The sequence below is a fragment of the Lampetra planeri genome, chromosome 2, assembly GCF_965212315.1.
Source record: "Lampetra planeri chromosome 2, kcLamPlan1.2.h2, whole genome shotgun sequence".
Taxonomy (NCBI): Eukaryota; Metazoa; Chordata; class Hyperoartia; order Petromyzontiformes; family Petromyzontidae; genus Lampetra; species Lampetra planeri.
In genome coordinates, this window is record NC_136108.1 from 7,832,539 (window position 1) to 7,855,468 (window position 22,930).

General features: G+C 39.9%; 2 protein-coding genes across 14 annotated transcripts in view; one reads left to right on the forward strand and one right to left on the reverse strand.

The window, feature by feature from the left end:
- LOC144726439 (poly(rC)-binding protein 3-like) overlaps nucleotides 1-16,556 on the reverse strand; it is a 96,855-nt gene extending 80,299 nt beyond the window's left edge. For 11 of the 12 annotated variants that reach the window (XM_078605268.1, XM_078605204.1, XM_078605259.1 and 8 more), the window contains exon 1: nucleotides 15,249-16,109. In XM_078605268.1, coding sequence (XP_078461394.1) covers nucleotides 15,249-15,371 — 123 coding nt within the window. In that variant the 5' untranslated portion in view covers nucleotides 15,372-16,109. The other variant, XM_078605211.1, reaches the window with a different exon arrangement.
- Nucleotides 16,557-16,845: 289 nt separating this feature from the next.
- The window catches only part of MOCOS (molybdenum cofactor sulfurase), a 60,261-nt gene continuing 54,176 nt past the window's right edge, over nucleotides 16,846-22,930 (forward strand). Inside the window, exons 1-5 of one of the 2 annotated variants that reach the window (XM_078605148.1) lie at nucleotides 16,846-17,064; nucleotides 17,417-17,475; nucleotides 18,278-18,449; nucleotides 21,299-21,388; nucleotides 21,705-21,771. In XM_078605148.1, the coding sequence (XP_078461274.1) occupies nucleotides 18,317-18,449; nucleotides 21,299-21,388; nucleotides 21,705-21,771 (290 nt within the window). In that variant the 5' untranslated portion in view covers nucleotides 16,846-17,064; nucleotides 17,417-17,475; nucleotides 18,278-18,316. Of the gene's footprint in view, nucleotides 17,065-17,167; nucleotides 17,476-18,277; nucleotides 18,450-21,298; nucleotides 21,389-21,704; nucleotides 21,772-22,930 lie in introns of those variants that run through there. The other variant, XM_078605140.1, reaches the window with a different exon arrangement.

Genomic DNA, 22,930 nt, shown 5'->3' on the forward strand with positions numbered 1-22,930 from the left:
GATGCACGAGTGCTTAATTCAAATTAGAGAATGTGTAAATACCATCATAAATAAATCTGTGAAAAGACTATAAATCAACTGCACAACCAAACTACAATCGATATACAAAGGGCATTTTTGCTTTCAATACACCTGGCATAATGTATACAAGCTAATGCTTACTTGTAAGCTAATAAGCACATTTCTTGAGATATTAAGCTGTTAATTTACCTGCCACTTACAGCACAGGATAACCAATCTGTTTTCAGATGCAGTCAACAAATGTGTGTTTTATATAAACCGAAAATATTTATTAATTTTGCCCAACACATCGAACCTGTACTATTGTACATATATGTGGGATGTTTGTGTAGCTCTCAGCAGACACATTGCACGTGCAAATAATACATTAGTTTACACATTAAGTGATATTTATAATCACGAATCCAAATCTAGAAGCAACTGATTACTTTGGAAGTGTCCAGGTATATTTGATCAAATGCTACATTAATTCTAGATTTGAAGCTTTCGTGACTGCAAGGATTCATATTCTTAGGTTTTTTCGGTAAAGTCACGTAGGTAAAAATGTATTTTACTTTTATTAATTTAAATTAAATTGTTTTACCTACGTGACTTTACCGAATAAAACTAAGAATACTACATTAATTACTGAAGGCGCATTTTTGATGCTGATGCATTGGTCCTCCTTTCCACGCTCAATGATTTTTTTTCCTTTCCACGTTGAAATAAAAGGGCAGGCCCGGTTTCTCTAAAGCCACAATGAGTGCACCGACATGGAAAACATTCCCAAATATAGCAAACGTGCCGAAATGAGAATTAGCAGTGTGCTTTGTTCACAGTCTCAGTGGGCACTGGGAGCAAGGCTCCGTGTCTTTTTGATCAATCATGGTGCACGGAAAAGACTTCTTGCTCACCTATGATAATAATTAAATGGGTCGTAGGTGGTTTATGCTTGAATTAGCTAATGAAGGGAAGGCACTTAGGCTAAACGACTTTAAAATACAATTTTACGTAATTGACAGTAGGACCCAGCTGCCGTCTTCAAAGCAACTGCCACAATTCAAGATATTTGCGCTCGGCATCTGATGAAGTAAAAGATGTTTGTAGTTTTTGACACTGTATGCTGTCAAACATACAGTCCCCGGGTTACGGAAGGGTTAGGTTCCCGAGAACGATCCGCAACCCGAATTTTCCGTATGTTGGAAACTGAACAATTTCCCCCCCAAAATCAAAGATAAAAATCGATTAACTTAAATCCTAGTGAAGCTCTCTCCACGTTATTAAACCTTACTGTGCAGCACCTACTTGTGCTTACGTAACTAACGCCAAAAATTCGGTTTATTGAATTTTTTAAACATGATTTAGGGGACCATTTCCGTAAGGTCGGATTTTTGTAAGTCGGGTCTTCCGCAAACCAGAAGCTGTCTGTATACTCCTGTACACTTTAATTGTGATCAAACAATGCCTGGATCTAATATAGCAAAGCATAATAACCGTACACGTTCAACCTGTTTATATTGTTGTACTTATTTAAACACAGTTGCTGAGCACAGACTCAAAGGCCCAAAATGTCAGACGGCCAGCGACAAACAGCACTACCGGAACCATGCCTTGAATCGAGCAAAGTTGGACGAGCTTTGGAAATATAGCCAATGGGGAGGAGCAGTGCGAGGGAAGAAGCAGAAATAGATGCGCTTTCACCTGCAGTGCGGAGGTTGAAGACAGCGTGGATGAGATGCCACCAGTCGATATGGTAGAACAAGCTCTCAAAAGATGAGTGGAGGAAATCAATGGGTGAAGTTCACGGGGAGAGTAACGACGGTCGTAGCGAGAGAAAGTCTGTTTAATTATGATATTAAAACGCAATCAAGGTACAGCACAGTCTATCGATGAAAGGGATTTGACGTAAACATCTGTATTCGAACTAAAATAATTTCAAACAACCTGAAAAGTTTTTACCTTCGGGACACAATACTATGAATGTTGTTTTATTTGAGGCAAGGCTACTACTTCCACGTTCACATGCTTGATAATCTTTCACGATTGCAAATACCGTAACTGCGATGAATGAAAATGTTATAACCACGACAAAAAAAATCAAGAAAGCGACATTTGCCGAAGCAATGCACTATATAGCAGATTGTTTTCTTTATTATTTTGCCAACATTACCATTGGGAGAATGTGCTATATTACCCAGTCTGCATAACCTACATGACCAAGTCCATAATTTAACAATAATACAGGTTTTTGGGTTAGATCACATAAATAGAAATGTGTTGTTAAACAGATCACCGCCCGACAGCCAATTAGTAAGGTTTGTCACGTGAACAAAACATGCCAGTTCGTTAAAAGTACAGCACACCGGTGTGATGGACAGTAAACCCACAACATTTACTATTTGTTTAGTGACAAAGCTTACTAATTCGCTGTCTGTGGTGACAAATTTAACGACACATTTATATATTCACGCGATCTAACCCAAAAACCTCTATTATGAATAATATTGGTCGCGCAAGGCTGTGTTAAACTCCATACTATAATTTGGTAGAAATTACACAAGCCCCTCTAACTGTGATACTTCGGCAAAGCCCTGCCAAGGGCACAACAGAACCATTAATGAAAATCACCACACCCAACACAAACTCTACAAGGAACTCCAAACATCACATAGAGGAAAATATATTAAAACTGGCACACTCTGAAATCTCACATTACCTACACAAGCCATTCCTTTTTACAAGTATACATTTCTATCACACAAGCAACCTTGTCTACTTTCCCGTGCAAAATTCTTAGTTAAATATTCATGTTTTATTAATAGATGCATACACAGCACATAAACATACTATGTTGTTTTATATGCTATGAAGAGGGTAGGTAACACTCATCCCACAATTTGATTAATTGTCCAGATATGGGTGGCAATTCGATCCAATTACTACATTTTAATATCTGGTTCGTATTCTGATTTATTTACATCTCATTTTTTAAGTTTTGTTCGTTCAATTAACCCAAATATAACATGTGCATATAATTTGCATATATTTTAAGTAAAATTGTGAATACATTCTTACATGCACTATGTCATGCATGTAAAATAAAATCCATATACTGAATGATAGCTATACATTACATTTTGGTTCTTTTGGTAAAGTCACGTAGAAAGAAAATAAAATTCGATTGCAACACAAGCATTCGTACCTGATGATGATTGCTTGTGTTGCAATCGAAACGTCGTATTTTATTATTTTATTTATTTTATTTCTATGTGACTTTACCGAAAGAACCAAAAAGTAATTCCTGCAGTCACGAAAGCTCTAAATCAAGTTTATAACTAGACATGTATATTTTACATGTTATTAAACATTTTCTCCTGAGGCAACCTGCAGTGAAATAATTGTTACGGCCACTAATGAACAGCATCTTAAGGAGAAATTCAATTTAGGTGCTGTTAAAATCTAAATTGTGTTATGTCATGTTCACATGTTATTGTATTGTTCACCATATTCACTCAGAAAACCCCATTGTCTCAACAGGGCCTGGTGCTCACGGTTTTAGCCATTCCGCCAACAGGCAATGATCTTCGTTTGACTGAAGCCCCACCGGAGTAGAAGTGGGTTTTCATTTTCACTCACACTTGCGTTACACCATCTATTTTGGCTTACCCTAAAGTAACCACATCTGGCAAACGTTATATCTAGAATATATTTTTTGGGAAATGAATGCACACCACAAAATGTATTTTAAACTGGCTGCTGTTTCGGTCACCGTTGGTCTCTACCTTGTTTGTATTACAGTTTAAGCAATCAGAGAATATCTGTATCATCGACAATTGTTCTTAACAATGATTATATCAATAATATATATAATGCAGTTGTCACACGAGTTTTGTTGTTAAAATGAGCACTTAGAATACATATTAAATACATATATTCTTTGGGTCTTTCGGTAAAGTCACGTAGATAGGTTCAAATTAATACAAAATTAAATAAACAAAAAACTACGACGTTTTCATCACAACACAAGCGATCGTCATCAGGAGGAAAAAAAGAGGGGGAAAGCTGCTGAAGGAAGGCTGTTTTTAAAGGTTTCAAATGGGTGTAGCCCAAGGGTCATAAACGAAATAGGCGGAACTAGTGATGTTAATGTGAGAAGTGAGCATGTTATGGTAAAATCGGAGAGCAGCCTCCACGGCGAGCGTGCTGAGGTGGCTATGTTAATTTGAGAGATGAATATGTTAATGTAAGATCACAGAGCCGCTGCCACGTCGAGGTCAGCACGCGGAGGTGGCTATGTTGGTGTGAGAAATGTAATCTGTTCATCTAAAATCGGAGAGCCGAAGCCACGGGGAAAAGAAAAAAAACTAACATCGGAAGGTGGCAGGATGGGAACATCACAGCCAGTTATGACTTAAACTGGTTAATGACGTCCTTCCAATGATTACTGAGTTTGTACCCATCCTCTCGGTTGAAATTGTCTGTATATATAGATGGATTCATGAATTAATCTTTGCTGATAGCCAGTGGGCTTACAAAGTACCTTCGTCGTAGAGAAATAAATTTCGTGAGCCAACCGCATTAAAACAATGATCAGCCACGGCCGAAGTGTTGGTCCTACCGTGTTTAAAATCTGCCTTATGCTCATGAACACGGTCCGAGACATGTCACCTAGTTTCCCTAATGTAACTACTGCCGCAGACACAGCTTAAACATTTTTTGGTGACCTCTACTATGTATGGCAAGGTGATGGTTTTTATTGGGTCCTCAGATGGCTCTTTCCCAACGGTTGGGGTGATAGCTTTACGGATTGTGTGGTCCAAATATCCATTCATCTTGAAAGCTTGGTGCACGTGTTTCAGTTCACTGGCTAGGTGATGATGGTCAGAGATACATCGAGCTCTATGGTGTAATAATTTTACTAATCAAAATATTGAAGAAAAAACACATAAGCAAGACTGAACTTACTAAAAAATATTGTGCTTTCAATAAATACATAAAATAAATATACAAACTTGAAATTAATTATTTAGATTAAAATGGATATACTGGCAATTCTCCCTGTGGAATTTACTAAGGAACATTTATTCAGAGCTTACTTTCTTTTTTCTAATACGAGAATCAGGAAGCCTTTTCAGGCCTCGAAAGGCCACCTTCCTCACACAGTGTGCCCATTTTCTTCATGCAACTCTTTGCTCAAAGCTATTGCTGTGTATGCCTTGGTGGACTAACTTTACTAAAATGTAAATCGTGTGTGACTGTGTGAGGCTTTAAGTGTCACCGTGAAAATGTGTAGAATGTTTGTCTTGACCAATGTGATCATGCAAGTACATATGCATGCAAGTTTATGCAACCGTATGATTAGTGATGTACATTGTGTCTTTATGTATTTATAACAACATTCAAATTTATCTTAGGTACTGGAATATATTCAGTATTACTTATTTTAGGATGAATGTTCAAACGAAGACTATAACCCAAAAGGCTACAAATAGTAAAACAATTCAAGCAGATTTGTTTGTTTGGTTTCCATACTTCCTCTAAACCTTAAGAGAAGTCATCCCGAACCAATTTATATCTGACACTTCTGTGCGGCTGACACATCAATTCTTGTGTCTAGCGAGCAGGCAGCGTCTCCACTGTTGCACGCGGCATAATGTGGCGACCAAGCCCAGTACCACCAACCCACATCCTGACAGTCCCACTGCACGTCTGTGGCCACCATCGGTGTGGGTCTGCATAACAAAAAACCTGACAGGCACTGCATGTCAAAATCGGATGTCGGGGGGAAAAAAAATTACATTAGCGATGAAAATAAGTTTAATATGAGTTTTTTTAACCAAAATGTCAACATACAAAATGTCATTTAAAAAAATACGTGTCCACGGACATGCAATTTCATAAATCGATGTACGATATTTAAATTGTTTCAGGAATAAATTATATACATTTCAGACTTCATACATTCACACTCTTGAATGTTTTATGAAATGGCCTGTATAAAGTTACATAGGGTTTTAATGATCCCATACACATAACCTGTCAATCCCTTATCAGTGCCTACATTACAGACCAATTCAGACCTTATTGGTCACCCCGTGCCCTTATAAATCTCAACGTTCATCCTACAAAGTCCCATTACAAGGGAGAAACACAAACAAATAGACAAAACACGTTTTTTTGCCCGTATTGAAATGGCTGTATGCCGTATGGACCAGAAAACTCAATTTACCTGTACAAGAATGCAGGGTAAACCGTATGGATTGACCGGTATGCATTCACACATTTTAATATTTAACTTTATTTTGTAGCCTTCAAAGGCTTCGAGGCAAGCACACAACAGATTTTTCCTGCATTTAAATAACATTTGTTGTTGTTGTAAAATTTCATTCAGCTCATAACTGTCATTCATCTGGCTATTTGGAAAAAACAAAACATGTGCACAAAAAATATTGCATACAATTCATGTATATCAATGTTAATTACTATTCCACATCTATGCAAATCTATTAACTGAAAATCTAGGATTGTATTTACAAACTACTCTCCAACAATATATATTTTTATTAGGTGTATAGGTATACTGTGCAAGTTGTATTAGCTCTTTTTGATCCTCTACTATTAACATACTAGCCTATTGCCCATCCAAGGACGGGTGCATTGCAGTAAAACTTTAACATACTAGCCTATTGCCCGTCCAAGGACGGGTGCATTGCAGTAAAACTTGCAAGCGAAAAGCAGACCACGACGTGATATTCATTGCATCCATTCGTGTGCAATTTGTAAGGGCGCGGTGACAAAGACTTATTTCATTTAAAGGTTATAATCCCTTGTTCATCATGACGTCCTTTTTACTTCGATGTCTCAACAGCGTTACGGAGATCGCGTGACGTGAGGGTTCTGCCTTTGTAGTGAGGGTTGTAAGTTGACGCCAAGGAGGAGGGAGAAGAGGCACACATTAAATAGATTTCTCCAAGACGAAGGTACTATGCAAACCCACTGGCTATCAACAAAGATTTGTTCATGAAGCCATCCAGATATATAAACAGACACCATTTCAACCGAGATGGGTACAAACTGAGCAATCATTGGAAGGACGTTATTAACCAGATAAAGTCATAACTGGCTGTGATGCTTCCATCCTACCTGCCGAAGTTATCAGTTATTTCCGACTCTCTGAGTTACATTACCTTGTTAAATGCCTTTACATTAACAGGTTAAATGTCTCACTAACACAGCTGCTGCTCCCTTTTCCTCCATGTGGCGGTGGCGCTCGTTGTTTAATAGGCTGATTGTATTTCATTCACATAGCCGCTGCTGCGGGAGCCGTCTAACATTGACATGCTAATCTCTAATCTGGAGCAATACAATGGCTTCTTCAGCACCGTAGTCGTGGGGTTACATTAACAGATTGACATGCTCATCTCTAGCAATACAAGGGCCGAGGTAGATCTGGCTCTGCGATCTTACATTTACTTGCAAATTCCATCTCTAGCCCCGCCCACTTACCCTTGGGTTGTACCCATCTCAAACCTATATAACCTCTGGCTGCAGTAGCTCTCTCACTAGATTTCTTTCTGCCTCAGCAGTCCGCCTGCTGTATTTTTTCACCTGAAGACGATTGCTTGTGTTGCGATCGAAACGTCGTGATTTTTATTTAAATTTCTATCTACGTGACTTTACCGAAAGACCCAAGAGTATGAATTCCTGCAGTCATGAAAGCTTTAGGTCAATATATAAATTATGTATACGCCTTTCTTGGTAAGGGAGAAAGACTCAACACCATGGTGACTTTTTTTTGTTTCCGCTGAGATATTATGGCGCATTTCGTTGTGTGTGTATTAAACCATTTACCTATTCTACATTCAGTATACAGAACTCTTATCTGTCGCCCTATTACTCCTATTAGCGGTGTCAGGTTTAGGGCCCTAGTTCTTCCTATTATTTTCGATTAGCCACGATTTACTCAATGCGTTTAGAAGCTACTTCCTAATACTCACAATTTGTGCACAGATAAGAAGAGTCACGTGGCAAGTTATTCCCAATGTCCATGGGTTATCTGCACTCCATGTCATGTAAAGGGACTTTATGCAGCAACGTATTAACAAAAGGACCGTACATTACTAAATTGTTATTAACATTTGAAAAATATACATGAAGTGAACTAAACATGAACTACATAGCTATATGAATTACAAGCATGTAATGTTGCATTTCATACAAATATGATTAATCTGGAGAATAAACACTCACATTGGCAAATAACAATACAGAATTCAGGTAAAATATTTACAGACGTTTAAAGAGTACAGTGTAATCATAAGCTGCCTATAAATATATAATTCACTTGTAGTCTTGTGCTCCATATGGCTATTACATAATACTGACATTCAGGCGACTTACGCTTCGTGATTATCAGGACAAATAAGGTTTGCAACCACAAAGTAAAAATTACAACGAAGTACATTTTTTGTAGTGCACATCACGAAAGATGTGGCCAGGTGGCTCAAGGTTCGAACTTGGCACTGCTGAGATTGTTGATGGACAGCCATGCATGATTCAACTGGGGTCGTCTCTCAAGTTTAGTTCGATTATGTCAGCCCGGGTCACCCATGAATGCACATAAAACATCAAGTTAAATTTGGTGTTTCACTTAATTTGGCTGAATTCCAATTCCGAGAATAAATAACAGTATGGGTTGGACTGGCATGAATAAACATTTTCTCTGTAGCAGCGTGTGTGGGGAAGTGTTGGGCGAAAATTTGTATTCTTGCCTTAATTTTACCAATGTGTTATCAATGTCTCCATCGCCAACAAAGGAATATATCCCCAAGGCCACATGTGTTGATAATTTTTTAAAGATGTGTATTGGGTACACAAAACGAGGGCATTTTAAAAACAAGTTTTTGAATGTGTGCAAAATCACACGCAGGAATCGATTTACTTTTTCACATTGTGCTCACCATTTTCAATTCCATTAATGCTCATAGAAAAAAACAGGAGTCCACTAACTATAACTTCAAACCTTTGCACTGCACTTTTCTGAAGCTATTATTAAATTTTTACTTTTAACCCGTTTACTGTCTCTGTTTTTTCTGAAACACGTTACAACTTAAAATATGAACAAATTGTAGAAAATTCAAGGTTATGTAAATAGTGGCTGCTGTAAATAGCCTTAGGGGGTTGACAACATGAAGATGCATTATTTCATTTCCTAACCAATTCACACATACAGTACTTTAAAACACAATTTTTACAAATCTACAAAACAAAACATTATTCTAGTTAGAAATTACTTCAACCATTTTAGAAGCTATTCTTACAAATACCTCCTTATCTTAAACATGTTATTTATTCGAAGCATCATAACAATATTTGTAAATACATACATTCTAAGAAGCCAGGCCCTGGTCATCTACAATAATATAGTATTATTAATAAAGCCTAGAATTCATTCATAGAAGACATCCTGTTTGCTTGTTTGCACAGAGGATCAAATGTGTGCCCATTGAGAGCTGGTGTTTTTGCTCAAGATTATATATATATTTGACCATATCTATATAATTAAAGAGGAAATGCTGATTTTAAATCAATATGGCAAGTAGTGGGATGAATGGAGCTACATCATACGAATTTTAAATCTAAGGATAAATGTTGAAAAACGATCTGTAAATTGAAAGGTGTCAGGTCACCAGATTCAAAATAACAAACATTTCCAAAAGAAGCTACAATTTCCTCAACAAATGTGGCAACACAAATGAAATATATATAAAGCTGACTATAGCATCCATTATTAAATGCTGTCTCTAGTAAGAAAACACGCTAATATGAAAAAAAATCCAAGTATACCAGCAAATGTATACTGTATAGGAAATGTAATGCATTAATCACTACTACATACAACACACGGACTCTGGTGACCAAAAACATTGTAGTCCGTATACATCGTGTACAATCAAGAAGAAAAGATTTCACCAAGGCTATTCAACTTATGTCGTCTGAAAAATTGGAGAAATACACACGTGAACATAAGAGGGGAAAGCATTGACCCTCTCGTCATGATGACAATCAGTATTGCTGATGACAATCCAATGGCAGTGATCTATCTACAGGATATGAATGAAGAACATTATAAAGAAGGCTGTGAAGGTGGGCTCAAAATAAATAAGCACGGCAAATCAAAAGAATGTGCGATAAGTTCACTTTTTAAACAAAGATACTTCGAGAGACAATGCTGCAAAACAAGATAGTACCGTATATCCCAAAGGCAATTATTGATGGAAAATCAAAGACAAAATGATTAAATAAGGAGTAAAAACAAGAGCACTGTTGGAATAACAATTCTCAATGTTGTGCCTCTAAAGGAAAACGTTACCACAGTACATACGAGTTGCTATCAGAAGTGTGGACGTTCGCAAAGTAAATGGAAACGAAGCAAGGGGAGGGAAATGCATGCTGGCACTTAAGCTGGGAGATAAAATGGGCAAAACGTGGATAGAGAACACATGCAGGCTAGAGACATCATATTGACTGTAAAGCGAGTGGGCTTATGCGAGAAAAATGGTGAGTGATCGAAACTAACGATGCAGTGGCATATAAAGGAGGGAACGAACGCCAGGATACATCCACCGTGGAAAAGGGGTGCTGAAATCTGGTCATATGCAGGAGCCCTGAATGGGCTGTTTCATGACAAGACTGAGCTATGGCGGAAGGTTGAAGAGGCCTTATCCAGCAGTGAATATATCATGGCTACTAATGAGATCGAGCATTCACTTTGATTTAATATTGCTCACAAGTGCATGAAAACAGAGGGTGAGCAAAACAAGGACAAGGTTTAAGTAAACATACGCCTACACAGTCTTGTTCACTGCTACACAATGTGATGCCCTTAAACAAAACTGTTTTCAGATCTTTTAATAACGTCGACAGGAGTGCAAGGCTGTGGATACAACGATCTCTCTGAAGGATGGAAAGAGCACTCGTGTTACACTGCCTTTGCTAAACAGGGTCTGAACAAGGATAACATTTAGCATTAATTCAGTTATTTATATAAAAAAACGCACACAATTAAATATATTTCATAGGGTGCTCTTTATGTGATTCAATGTCTGGATTCATGACCTAAAGCAAGGTACCCGACCACACCTACAACCGCTCCAAAACAAGCTCCAATGACTGATTTCAGTGGCATCACTAAGAGCTGTTAGTAAGAGACTGCGTGTGAGAGGGAGTTACCGTTCGGGTGTACAGGACCCCCCCCCTCTCTCCCACCATAAATAGACCGATGCCACCGAGTGAAAAAGACAAAGTATAGAGTTAAGCGTATGACCAAATAACCATCAGATCTTGGATGAGCCTGGATAGAGCTTGGAATGGATGACCACCATGCACACAAGGTTGTCATATGCAGCTACGGGGCTATGCTACCTTAAGGTTATCAGCAAAATGTTTTATACTATACTTCTATGCTCCCATATCTATGCTCATCACCATCACCAACAAGCACCGATCAGTGTGGTGAACGGTGGCAATATAACCCCCATGGCAATCGCAGGCTGAGGAGGCCATCATCCAGGCATGGATTGACAAAGGGGATGTTCAATAACATGAACATATCCTTAAGACCTCTCATTCTTCCATAGTACTGCCAAACCTTAATATTCCACACTATAATACAGTATATAATCGATTCTGAATTGCATGTTTTTTTTAACGTTTATTGCATAAAATACCCAAATTGTTTACCAAAAACACACACATATTTTCAATCTAATTCACCACTTCATCTAGAATTCTCTTCACACATATGCTAATTGCTGCAGGAACATTACATTGTCAAGTCTGCCACATTTGCAGATACTGGGTAATCTCTGCATACATTACATGATGATAAATGCATGTGCAAATTATTTCGAAAAAAACTTTTATAAGGTACCCTACTCATAAGATGAAAAACACATGTGCGTGCTAAATATTGGATGCCCCTGTGATATTCAGACACAGTCTGCTTTGGTACAATTTTAATTCAAGCAATTGGCTGCTGAAGTTGGTCTGTGCCAGTCATTCTTTAAATGCATGCATGCATTCATGATGTATGCACTTTAAAGAAAATATATAAACACATTATACTTAAACTAACTTCATGAGTTTAACGCAAAAGTATGATTTTTCAGGCCATCCAGCTCATTCCATTAGTTACAGTTCTTACACTCGTCAACGTTATGCCAAATGTAGAGCCATGCCTGATACTTGACGCTTCTTCCTTCTACATGTGTATTCATGAATTGTAATTATTCACAGTATGAAGAGTTGAATAAAGAGCACAGTTATTATAACCTTATCACGGTTATCACATCTTCAATGTGCATTAATGCAGTATGCACGCTAATACCTGTCATGCCCTTCATGACTTTTTAATGAAAAGCTCTTAGGGAAATGTTCCATTATAAAGCACTGTACAAGGTAAGCGTGTGGCCGCTGGCAGTAAATGGGAACCTTGCCAATGTTACCTAAAGTCAATGGACCAACCATTGTACAATGGTGTGGGTTTACTTACCTATCCTAAGCTAAACGATGCTTAAAGGACAAAGTCTGAGATATGTTTGACCTTTGTTTAACCTGGGGCAAAAGGAATATACAAAGTGATAAATGAAGGGAAGAGCAATGCATCCTGGCAGATTCATCCCGCACGTGCCCGTGATGTCTTTTTTTTGTAAAAGCCAAAAAACATATTACATTTGTATGTTTTGAGGTTTAACTCAAACCCAGGGAATCTATTTCATTTCCTCTGAGATTGCAACCGTTGGGATTGCAGTCGAACCATTGCCTTGGAAAAGCAGATAATAAAGTGGTGCTTTGCAGTGCATATGAAAACATCAACATCATATACTGTAAAAGGAAACACCAATGTAAAATATTACACAGCTAATGTGCTCAAAATTTGTCGTCCGTATAGCCTAGATTCCAACAAAATTATAATATGTACATAGGACTTATTAAGTTGCTGAATAACAATTTCGTTACCAGTTCATTAGCATTTTAGGCGGGAAAGGAATATAAAATGAGCTCAGATTGCCTTTGACCCTTAACACCGATTTAACACGCCAAGTTCCATTAAGCCATGAAAATGTGCTTAATGCTGCTGTATGATGTTCAAGCCCAGACAATATTAATTACATTTTTATAATTATGGCGACTAAAGAAAAACAGTTGTCACTTTGGAATGGTGAAGCTTTCATTTAATATTCCACAGTTTGAATGGTCTAATTTCTGAAGGAAAACATGAATAACCTTTTTGGCTTGTGGAACCAATATAAAAAAAAAAGCCTTTGTCAGAACACAACGGGAAAATACACTTTATCATCCTCGAAATATGTATTTCACAGAAACATATGGAATGGATGTAAAATTATGAAAACGATGCAGCCAATTCATATTTGCAACTCAATTTTCTTCATGGTGCTGTCACGAATCAACTACGCCACCTCTGCGTCAGAGTAATTATTTTACGTCCAACATCTTAAGAGCTCATTAAAATATTTCCCTGTCAGTGTGAATTGATTACACTCATCGTATTTTGTAACAAGATAGTCAATTCAAGATAGAATTTTTTTGTGAAATCGTATTTTTTTCAAAGGGTCACAAGAGGCCAGTTTATAAAAATAGGTAATCTCGCATTTTTAAAAACCCTATAATCCTTGGTGGTTCATATTTTGAAGGTAATGATCTAGTTTTAGAATATATGGCTTACTTGTGGAATGTAAGTGGTGTTAGACCCAGTACTGAATATATCACAAAGTATTTTGAGCCTTTTTCCTTGCAAATATTTTTTTAAAAAATGTGAATTAGACCTATTTGCTTGTCACACTCTGCCCAAGTAAAAAGCCACTTCATGGCTATACAGTACCAGTACTTACCCACGTTTAAAGTGTCTGAAATGTACCTCTTAAATCGTTGACATTCCCAAGGACATTTCACAAACCTGCACGTCTATTCATTTATTATGCTGTGCAGAAGTAGATCCAGCATTTTGTGTATCTCTTTAATACCCTAGAAATACAAAGTTGACGTAAATTTGCCAACAATTAGCACCTAAATTCACACTGAAAAAATATAAACGAAGGTTGCCTTAATCTGGCTCTCAGACCCACAACGTAACATTATTGACCCTTGTTTTCCAACTGCGTTTGTGGTTCCCCAAGTTTCAGCAAAAGCAGACAATACTGTCGTTTAGTAAAGTGCAGGACTATTGCACACAGTATAATATTTTGTTACGTGTTGTTCACAACAGAGTACTGCAGTTAGGTAACGAACATTTGTCTGCATGCACTGTTAACATAAATAGATTTACACCATCCCAAGACCGCGTTTACTCAGCAATGGATGCATTCTTCTCAGCAAATCTGCCTCGTAACACATTGCTCATAACGCCTAATTATCTCATAGAAACTTAGCATTTCATGGACCATCATTTTTCAGATCCTTTATCGCCTTTTCTATTTAGACCTTTGGTAAGCACAATCGTTGTCTTAAAACACACCGTTTTAGTCATTGAATAGTGGTTTTGCAAGTAAATACAACATGTTAAAGTTTTGTTTCTAGACTTTGCAGGTAGCAGAAGTTTGCGCACATTACATATAGACGAATTGCAATACGGTGCCACCCCCCTCACCCCAGTTTCACAATGACCACATTATACTACTCACTCGCCACTACACACTTTACCTGTTCACACGGGTATACTTCCGTTACAGAGTAGAGCTGTGATGTTATTACGTCCGTAGTAAAAAAAACCCACACACAAATGCCACGCACACATATACATACACACGGCACACTGTATGCAGGCACACAAGCTGGCCCTGAACCACAGTGGAAACAGTAAAAGCGACACACAGCCCCCATTGACTTAACAGTGCAATTCACATGCAAATCACAGCAAACGCATGCACGTTCAGCACCACGGGTAGCAAACGGAAAGGTGACAGAAATCCCCTCCCCCGCCCAAGCATGCACACAATAAAAATGTGCAATTACCGTAAATATGAAGAAAGCATCATAATGAACGTGGATGGAGGGGGGGGGGGCAAGGGGGAGCTGTCAATATTGAGAATTATAATAATGAAATACAGACTGGAGTAACAAAATCCACAGAACCAAGAAAGGACCAAACAAAGTGGCCCACAAAAGGACACAAATGGCAATGCAAAAAAACCCCAAAAGAATAACATTAAACAAGGGCAGACAATTACCGGCATATTAAACAAGGCTGGCAGCGTGTAGGAGGAATTAGCGTAAGCCATTGCTTCCAGAGCCCGGTTGGCCATGGGCCCCATGTGGTGGTGAGGTCTACTCAGGGCCATAGGCCAGGCCATGGGCCACTGGCCAGACAGGGCCAGCCCTGGCGACCCCGACCTCCACTCCAACGTTGTAGCTGCTGCCGTTTCTGTTGCTGCTGCTGCTGTTGTTGATATTTCTCCTGGATGCTGTTCCCGTCCGTCAACCCTGTCACGTCAGTCTATCTTGTCTGTTTGTGGAACTGTGGCAGCGGTGGTGGTGGTGGGTGCCGTGAAGTTTTACACGTACGGTCTTTTTGAAAGGTTTACCGCTATCACTATCAGCACCATCGTCGCCACCGGAGCAGCAGCAGCAGCAGCATCACACGTGGGTGAATGGGGAGGGATGGGGAGGAGGGTGATGAACGAGCAAGGGAGGTCGCGCGTTTTGCAAAACGGCAAAAGCTTCGACTTTGCGAAACTCCAAAATGAAACAGGGGGTGGGTTGAAGAGGGAACACTTTAGAGCAGAGGATAACAACACCCAGCGTGTACGGACAAATGCATATACCGATAAACACCGAGCAAACACAACGCTGGGATATTCACAGGTACAACAAAAGTGCCCTTCCACCCCTTGCGAGATGTCACGATGCCAATGTTAAGCGCTGCACCGCGTGCGCGGCTCCCAATGAACGCACATCCATCACATCATCATCACCACACATTGCATCGCCCATACACGACCACGCAGCAGCAGCAGCAGCGCTTTAAATGCAACACAGAGCAGCGACGGAATTACAAGAACAAAAATGAAGATAATGGATGGGAAAATACACACTCACCTCGGGGTTTTTTTTGGTAAAAACGGGGTTTTGTTTTTTTTTAAAGGTAGGTTTTAGGAAGGAGGTTGATGCACGGGGGAGTGAAGACAAAAAGGAAGAGGGGGGTGGTGGTGGTGGTGGGTTCTGGCTGGGGATGACTGCGCAAGGACAAGGTTTCTCGGGGAGCCAAGGAGCAGCAGGAGGAGGAGGAGCAGCGGGTTGGGAAGGTGCTGTCTAGTTTAGACCCTGAGCGCAATTCTCACGAGCAAAAAAAAACCACCCCACTCAATATATATAATATAGCCTGGCCGATTTTTTTTTTCTGGACAAAACTCACAACCACCAGCCCAGCCAAAACGCGAGCGCTGCCCTGCCAACAACAACAACAAACACGCGACTCGCAATGAACGCACGCCGCCCGCTACTCAGCGTTGCCTCGGGTGTGGGGGTGTAACGGGGAGCGAACCACACATGGCGAAAACGCGATTCCTTTTCCTTCTCTCGCCGCCCCGCCCCCCCTCTTTGAATTTTGTCCCCAAGTGGCGCGCCGTAGTAAAGGGGGAGGGGCGTCGTTCCTTCGCTCCCATTGGGTTGTTACGCAGTTGCCCAGGGCGACGGGTCCCCCGTCCACTCCATGGTGCCACGCCCCCTTCTCGATGTCTACGCCCCCCTCCTCTCCTCCTCCCCCACAAAACAAAGACAAAGATCCCTCCCCCCTATAGCCCACACAGACTATTGGGGCAAGTGCTGACAGCGAGTTAGTACGAGGTGGTGGTGGCCAACAAACCACGCCCGGCCGCCTTTGTCTACCTACAACAGCGGTGATGTTTTTTTTTATTACACCGCACCAGAGACTCATTTGAGGCTGAGTCGACCTAGGTGGTGTTGAGGAGGAGGAGGAACCGGTTCAGATAATCGCTATCACCGGTGTTGGTGACCGTGAGCAGGGCATCGAACTCGCGTCTCCGGGTTCGTAGCGCAGCGCGCTAACCGCTGCACCACCACTCCCCCCCCCCACTAACCCCCCCACTACTCCCCGCCCCCTCCCCCTGCCTCTGACCTTTGCACTCGCGGTCCGCACGCGTGACAAGTCGGTCATATCACACTCCGTCGCTTGTCACCTCTGAAAGCTGCGTGCAGCAGGCTCATTCCATGTTTTTTGTTTTGTTTTACCCTCATCGCATCGTATCTCTCTCTGTCTCTCTCTCTCCTGAAGATGTCCACGCGTGGTGTCAATGCGAACAGCAGGAGGAGGAGGCCGCCGGGTGGACGCGATGCTGATTGTTGATGTGGAAACTGACCCACAACTTGTGCATTGCAGTGCTGTAGCTGAGCCAAAGTGCGCGCCTGACCGGTTCCACGTCAGCTCCAGCTTGCCCGGTAATTTATGGGGGGTACGGTTTTCGTCAAAGCCGTATTGTCATTATATCATTGAAAGGGGTACATTTGCTGGAAAATACAGTTTTAGAGCCGAATCTCCTGTGACGATATCGCCCGCATGATCGGTATTTGGAACCATAATGTGAGTTTACCACAGGAAATTCTCACCGAGTCTTTTTCAGGAGGGTTCTGCCAAGCGTTAAACAGTGCGTCGTGGGTTCATTCTAACCGCGTGAATGGTCAGGGTGGCCGCTGGAATCGAACCGTGAACCACTGCGGAAATCACTTCGGCTAGGCTATTTCTGCATGCCGCGTTTATCAAGGGCTTCCCAGCTCAAAGACCGAGGCTTTGTTAATGACAAAAAATACGTTAAAGGCATAGTGACGAGCACTCCAGTGATATCACTTGAGCGTTACTACGGCACTCTTTAACGTTACCTGCAGGACGATATGAGCGGCTCCTGCCTGTGATGTTAAAGTCTCATTAACGTGACTTTGAACTCGCGTCTAACAGCCGCGTGTCGGCAAGAGCTATTTGCCCTTTGGGTTGCCTCTTTAACGCAAACTATACACGTGGCTAACACTCTCACAAGTGCAGAACATTTGAAACTATTTCGAAGTGCTCTGAAGCTACCACGTTTTCTAAAGCATCCTCTTCGAAGAGACACATGATTAAATAAGTGACGGCGAATACATTTGGAGTATGAAACTAATGGATTGGACATCTGATGGGTACGTTGGTGCTGTGTTGTGATGTGACAACCGCGATGTTAATGACTACTCCAAAATTACTCATTGACAGATCACACTCCTCCTGCAGCAGCCTGAGGGCGTTTCAGGAATGGACAGTGGCGTGCAAAGCCCTGCTGGAGAATTCTTGGACCTATCCAAGTTTCTGGACAGTGCCAAAGGGTGGTATGGCTATGATGGCCAAATAGAAGCAATAGTGGAGAAGGATTTTAAGAGACTCCAAGGTACTTATTCTGCCAGTGGTTATAGGGTAACTGCATTGTATTCCCATGCATTTACCCAGGGGGATTGTTTTTTTTACTGGCATACAATTATGGACAAATGAATGGAGACCTTTGATCATTAAATAACTTTCACCCACAACAGAGTTTTCCGTTGTTCTGTTCTACGCATTGCATTGACAGTCTCATTAGGCTCTCACCTAATTGAAATAAAGGTTGCCTACTCACTTAATATGGCCATGGGGACTGTATGGCAGTCTATAATGACAATATTAATATTATTTATAGTTAAAAAATACTACTACCCTACTCGCCTCAAAGAATGCAACTGTGCTTATCCATCTTTTTCTGTGGCCAGTTATGGAAATTCTACATTTCCATAGTTGGGCACAGTCACTACATAGTACAATTATTATTGTCGTCCAAATTCGATGATAGGCGGAAATGAGTCAGGAATCGGATTTCATTTGACAACTCTTTGATTGAGTACTGTATAATGCTTTCAACCATAGCACCGATTTATATATGAATTAGTGGGCTTTTTAAATTATGTATCTTGTAAAAATGTCCATGCTTGTCACCATTTCTTTATACCAAGACATATATGTTTTTACATTGACAATGTTATCTTTGGAACTCTTGATGTTATGCAACTGGGCAGCAGGGCATTGTAATATTTGAGATGTTTATCAGCATAGCTTGATGGACAATAATTAACATTTGTTCATTCTGTGTTCATGCTAAAGTTTATTCGTACAGTGGTTGAGTGTTTCCTTTTGTTTTATGTGGTTTATTTAATTATTTGTGTATATTTTGCTTTAAAAGATTCAAATCCACAATTTATTTTCTAAAGATAAATCATGTTATTGTGTACCTATGCACTAACCAGGTCAGTACGGAGAGAAGATTAATTCACTCTGTGTCACTGGTATTGTCACTCTCTACATTAAATCATAAATATCCTGACAGCTGCACAAATAATGTGTGGCACCACAGACCTGGGTAATTGTCAGATATGTGTCACATTGGGTCATGAAGGATATTTACAAGGTCTTGACAACTTCACCTCAATACCGATATGATTCAGAATGATGGTTCCATTTGGAATCACTAATAAAAATGCACATTTCAGCATATGTGCATTTAAAGGGCTTCTAAACTCAGGAGCAAGAACACTCGCACAATTGCACACCCTCCGCTGCTATCCATGCTGTGTCATGTCTTTTGGAAGCTCCGTGGCTCATGCTGTGTTGCACTAATCCACTGTTTCACAGCCTTTTGCTGGTTTTAGCAAAAATCCTCCCATCACAGCTCCTAGAAGTCATGCAGCCATGATCGTACCACAATTATAGCTGGCTCGCTGCTACAGTATTGACAGAATCTGCCTTTTTGTTTCTTGGCAGCAGTGGCAAATCCATTGAAGGTGGGGGGGGGGGGGGCAAAATTCCCATCTTGAGACACCAACATTTTTTATTGTATTGCTATTCAGAAAAAATATATTTTATTTGGTGTAAGGCCCTGTATAAAAGGCTTAAAATTCTTGGACCGACCCCCCTCCCACCCACCTTGGGAAGTTTTTTTTATCCACTTCTGCGTGGTGGTGGTGGTGCTTCTTGATCAAAGTTATAAGCAAATGTCCATATGTTGTGTTTGGTTCCATCGCAAACCAATTGCATTTGCTTTTAGTTTAAACTGTACTAAAACTTTGTAGTATTATTACAAACCTTGTGTGAACCACAGCAGCTTATTGAGGCCTTCTTCTGCTCCTAAAAAATATATAAAATACTTATAGGCTATTTCTGATTTTTTTTTTAATCTTACAATTCTCAAAGTATTAATGATATATAAAAGAACACAAGGGATTACATTTTTTTAAGCAAATATAATCACCAAGTTGCTCAAATATCTCCCATCCATAACTTCCAATATAAACATTGGAATTTTAACAAGCGACTTAGAAAATACCTTTAATTCTACTACATTATATTGCTGCTACAGACACAGCAGTCCAAGTAATGATTCAATACCTGCAGTCATATCGTGACATGTGACCGCTCATTTACAAAGGTATGACTATTTGACTGCGCGGTATTATTACCGAGTGGGGTGGACAAGCATAGCCCTGATCAACTAGCATCCATATCTCAATTGTCTGCCAGACTCGTTTGTCAATGCATACCGCTGTGTTATTACTTTTTTATGGAATTATTTTCCACTTGTGTCATTAAATACCCTTGGGTAGTTCGTTGACATTTAATGGCAATAATTTTGTAGGAGATTTCTGCCAAATAGAGTATTTTCATTCAAGAGTAATTTCTTTTTTCCCAAAAGAACATGCATGCCCATTATATGACTTTCAAAGGGGGCTTGCATAGTTTGCAATGCTCTTGTGAATTATTGAGTGGATAAGCAATATGGTGACTGATTAGTTGAGTCTGATAAATTATTGGATGAAACATTGCTTTCATAAATTCTACCCTGTTCACATAAACTATATAACATAAGCTTCCAAATCACAACCATTAATTTAAATTGGTGGAGCAGTCTGTAGATAACTGCTCTTCACATCTCACTCTAGGTATTGCATTCATATCATCAACGTTAAGTGATGAACATAATACTCATACACCTTTAGAAGTTCTGCTCCTTTACGTTAATATTCGAAAGGTTCTGCTACTAAGCATGACGTATGTTAATCTACATCGGAGAACCTATTATTTGCGTGCAGCTGAAGCTACTGAGGGTCTTGTTGCTTCATTTTAAACCATTGCCCAGATTCATGAATGATGATGTTAATCCATACCATGAGCATGGTATCTATTCAAGCGTTACCCTTGTGTCTTGGAGTGCAGGTACGACCTATCTCGATCATGCTGGGGCCACTCTCTATGCTGAGAGCCAGCTTCAAGGCTTCATGCGTGACCTGTCGTCCAATGTTTTCGGTAATGCAAATTGTGCCTCATTTATAGTGGGTTTTATTAGAATGTATGTATTTATTTGTAGCACTAATGTAGCCCAGGTTTCCCCAGGCGACCATGTCAATTGTCTTCATTTTATTAAACTACAGTTAAACTAATAGGTATTTAACTAGTTCGCCAAGCTGTGTTTATAAATGTAAGTCTTTTCAGTTTTTACTAAACGTTTACAATTTAATCGTGAACGCACAAATATTTATTCCTTAAATAAACTTTATTAACATTTATATAGTCCATATATATGGAACTGTTTAAAAACATGTTTTGTTTTTTGCAATTGCAGGTAATCCACACAGTCATAATAATGTCAGCAAATTCACCCATGACATCATTGAAAATGTGAGATACAGGTACGTACCTTGCATGTATGTGATACTCGTAATAGAACACTAAAAACAAGACGCACATGCTTATCACCGCTGATGGCCATAGTCCTCAAAATGTGGAGGCATTTATTCATTTGTAATATATTCATTTTCAATAAATATTCACATTTTGTAAATTGTTCAACAATTGTCACTTTTTGTCATAGTTCTCAATCGTTGAGACATTTTTTTTAAAATGGCAAATATATACCACTGCTGTAAACCTCAGCGACTGCTGTATTTGTCAAATGTACAATATATGTACAGTGCTGTATGAAACAGTGGCTATGTTATAAATATCGCAGAAATTTCAGGAATTTGTACACGTTTTTCCAGATTGATCCATCAGGCTGAAACGTCACACGTGTCAAGTCCACAATAACTTTTTTTTACAAGATCATAATTTGATCAGGTTATGGTCGGGTTGTGAATATATAATGGTGCCCATTCATCGATTAGCATTTTCCAGTATACAGTAGCATATTGTGATTGCCATGGGCCCTGGTGCAAGGAATGATATGGGGCCCCCTCTCAGATTTCTCCCCTCATCCTAGCACGGTGCTTGCACCCCACTGGCCCGTGGGTTCCGGTCCAGTCACAACCTTCGCACTTGATTACTACACCACACTCAGAATATTGACGCATAAAATACCAATGGAAGAGCATTCGTGAGCAGGTTGGCAGCACTGTATTTACGCTTGCACGATCTTGTGTTGAGCATGAAAAGGTATCTGCGATGCTCCAGTGGACACCAAGCAGGCACGCAATGCACCTGTGCACACAATGCACATGTGCTTGATTAAATGAAGTACAATATGTGTCAAAATCCCCATGAACTTACTGTCATTACATCGCAATGTAATATTTAGAAATTGCATGCATCACTTACGCCCATAAATAGAATACCATCTTTGGGTGACATTACGTTTCCTCAAGTGGTGTGTCCTGAGGCGACTGCCCAGCATGCTATATATATCAGTCTTAAACAGCTTTTACCAACTCTATCAATCTATCGTATTCTGCAGCATGCCTGCCGTCTCTGTCTACATGACCGGCCACAGGAGGCTTCCAATGTTCCCTAAGCATTTATAGCTTGAGCCATGTTTGAGATGCATTGTTCTTCAGAAGGATTTATTTCTCTTTT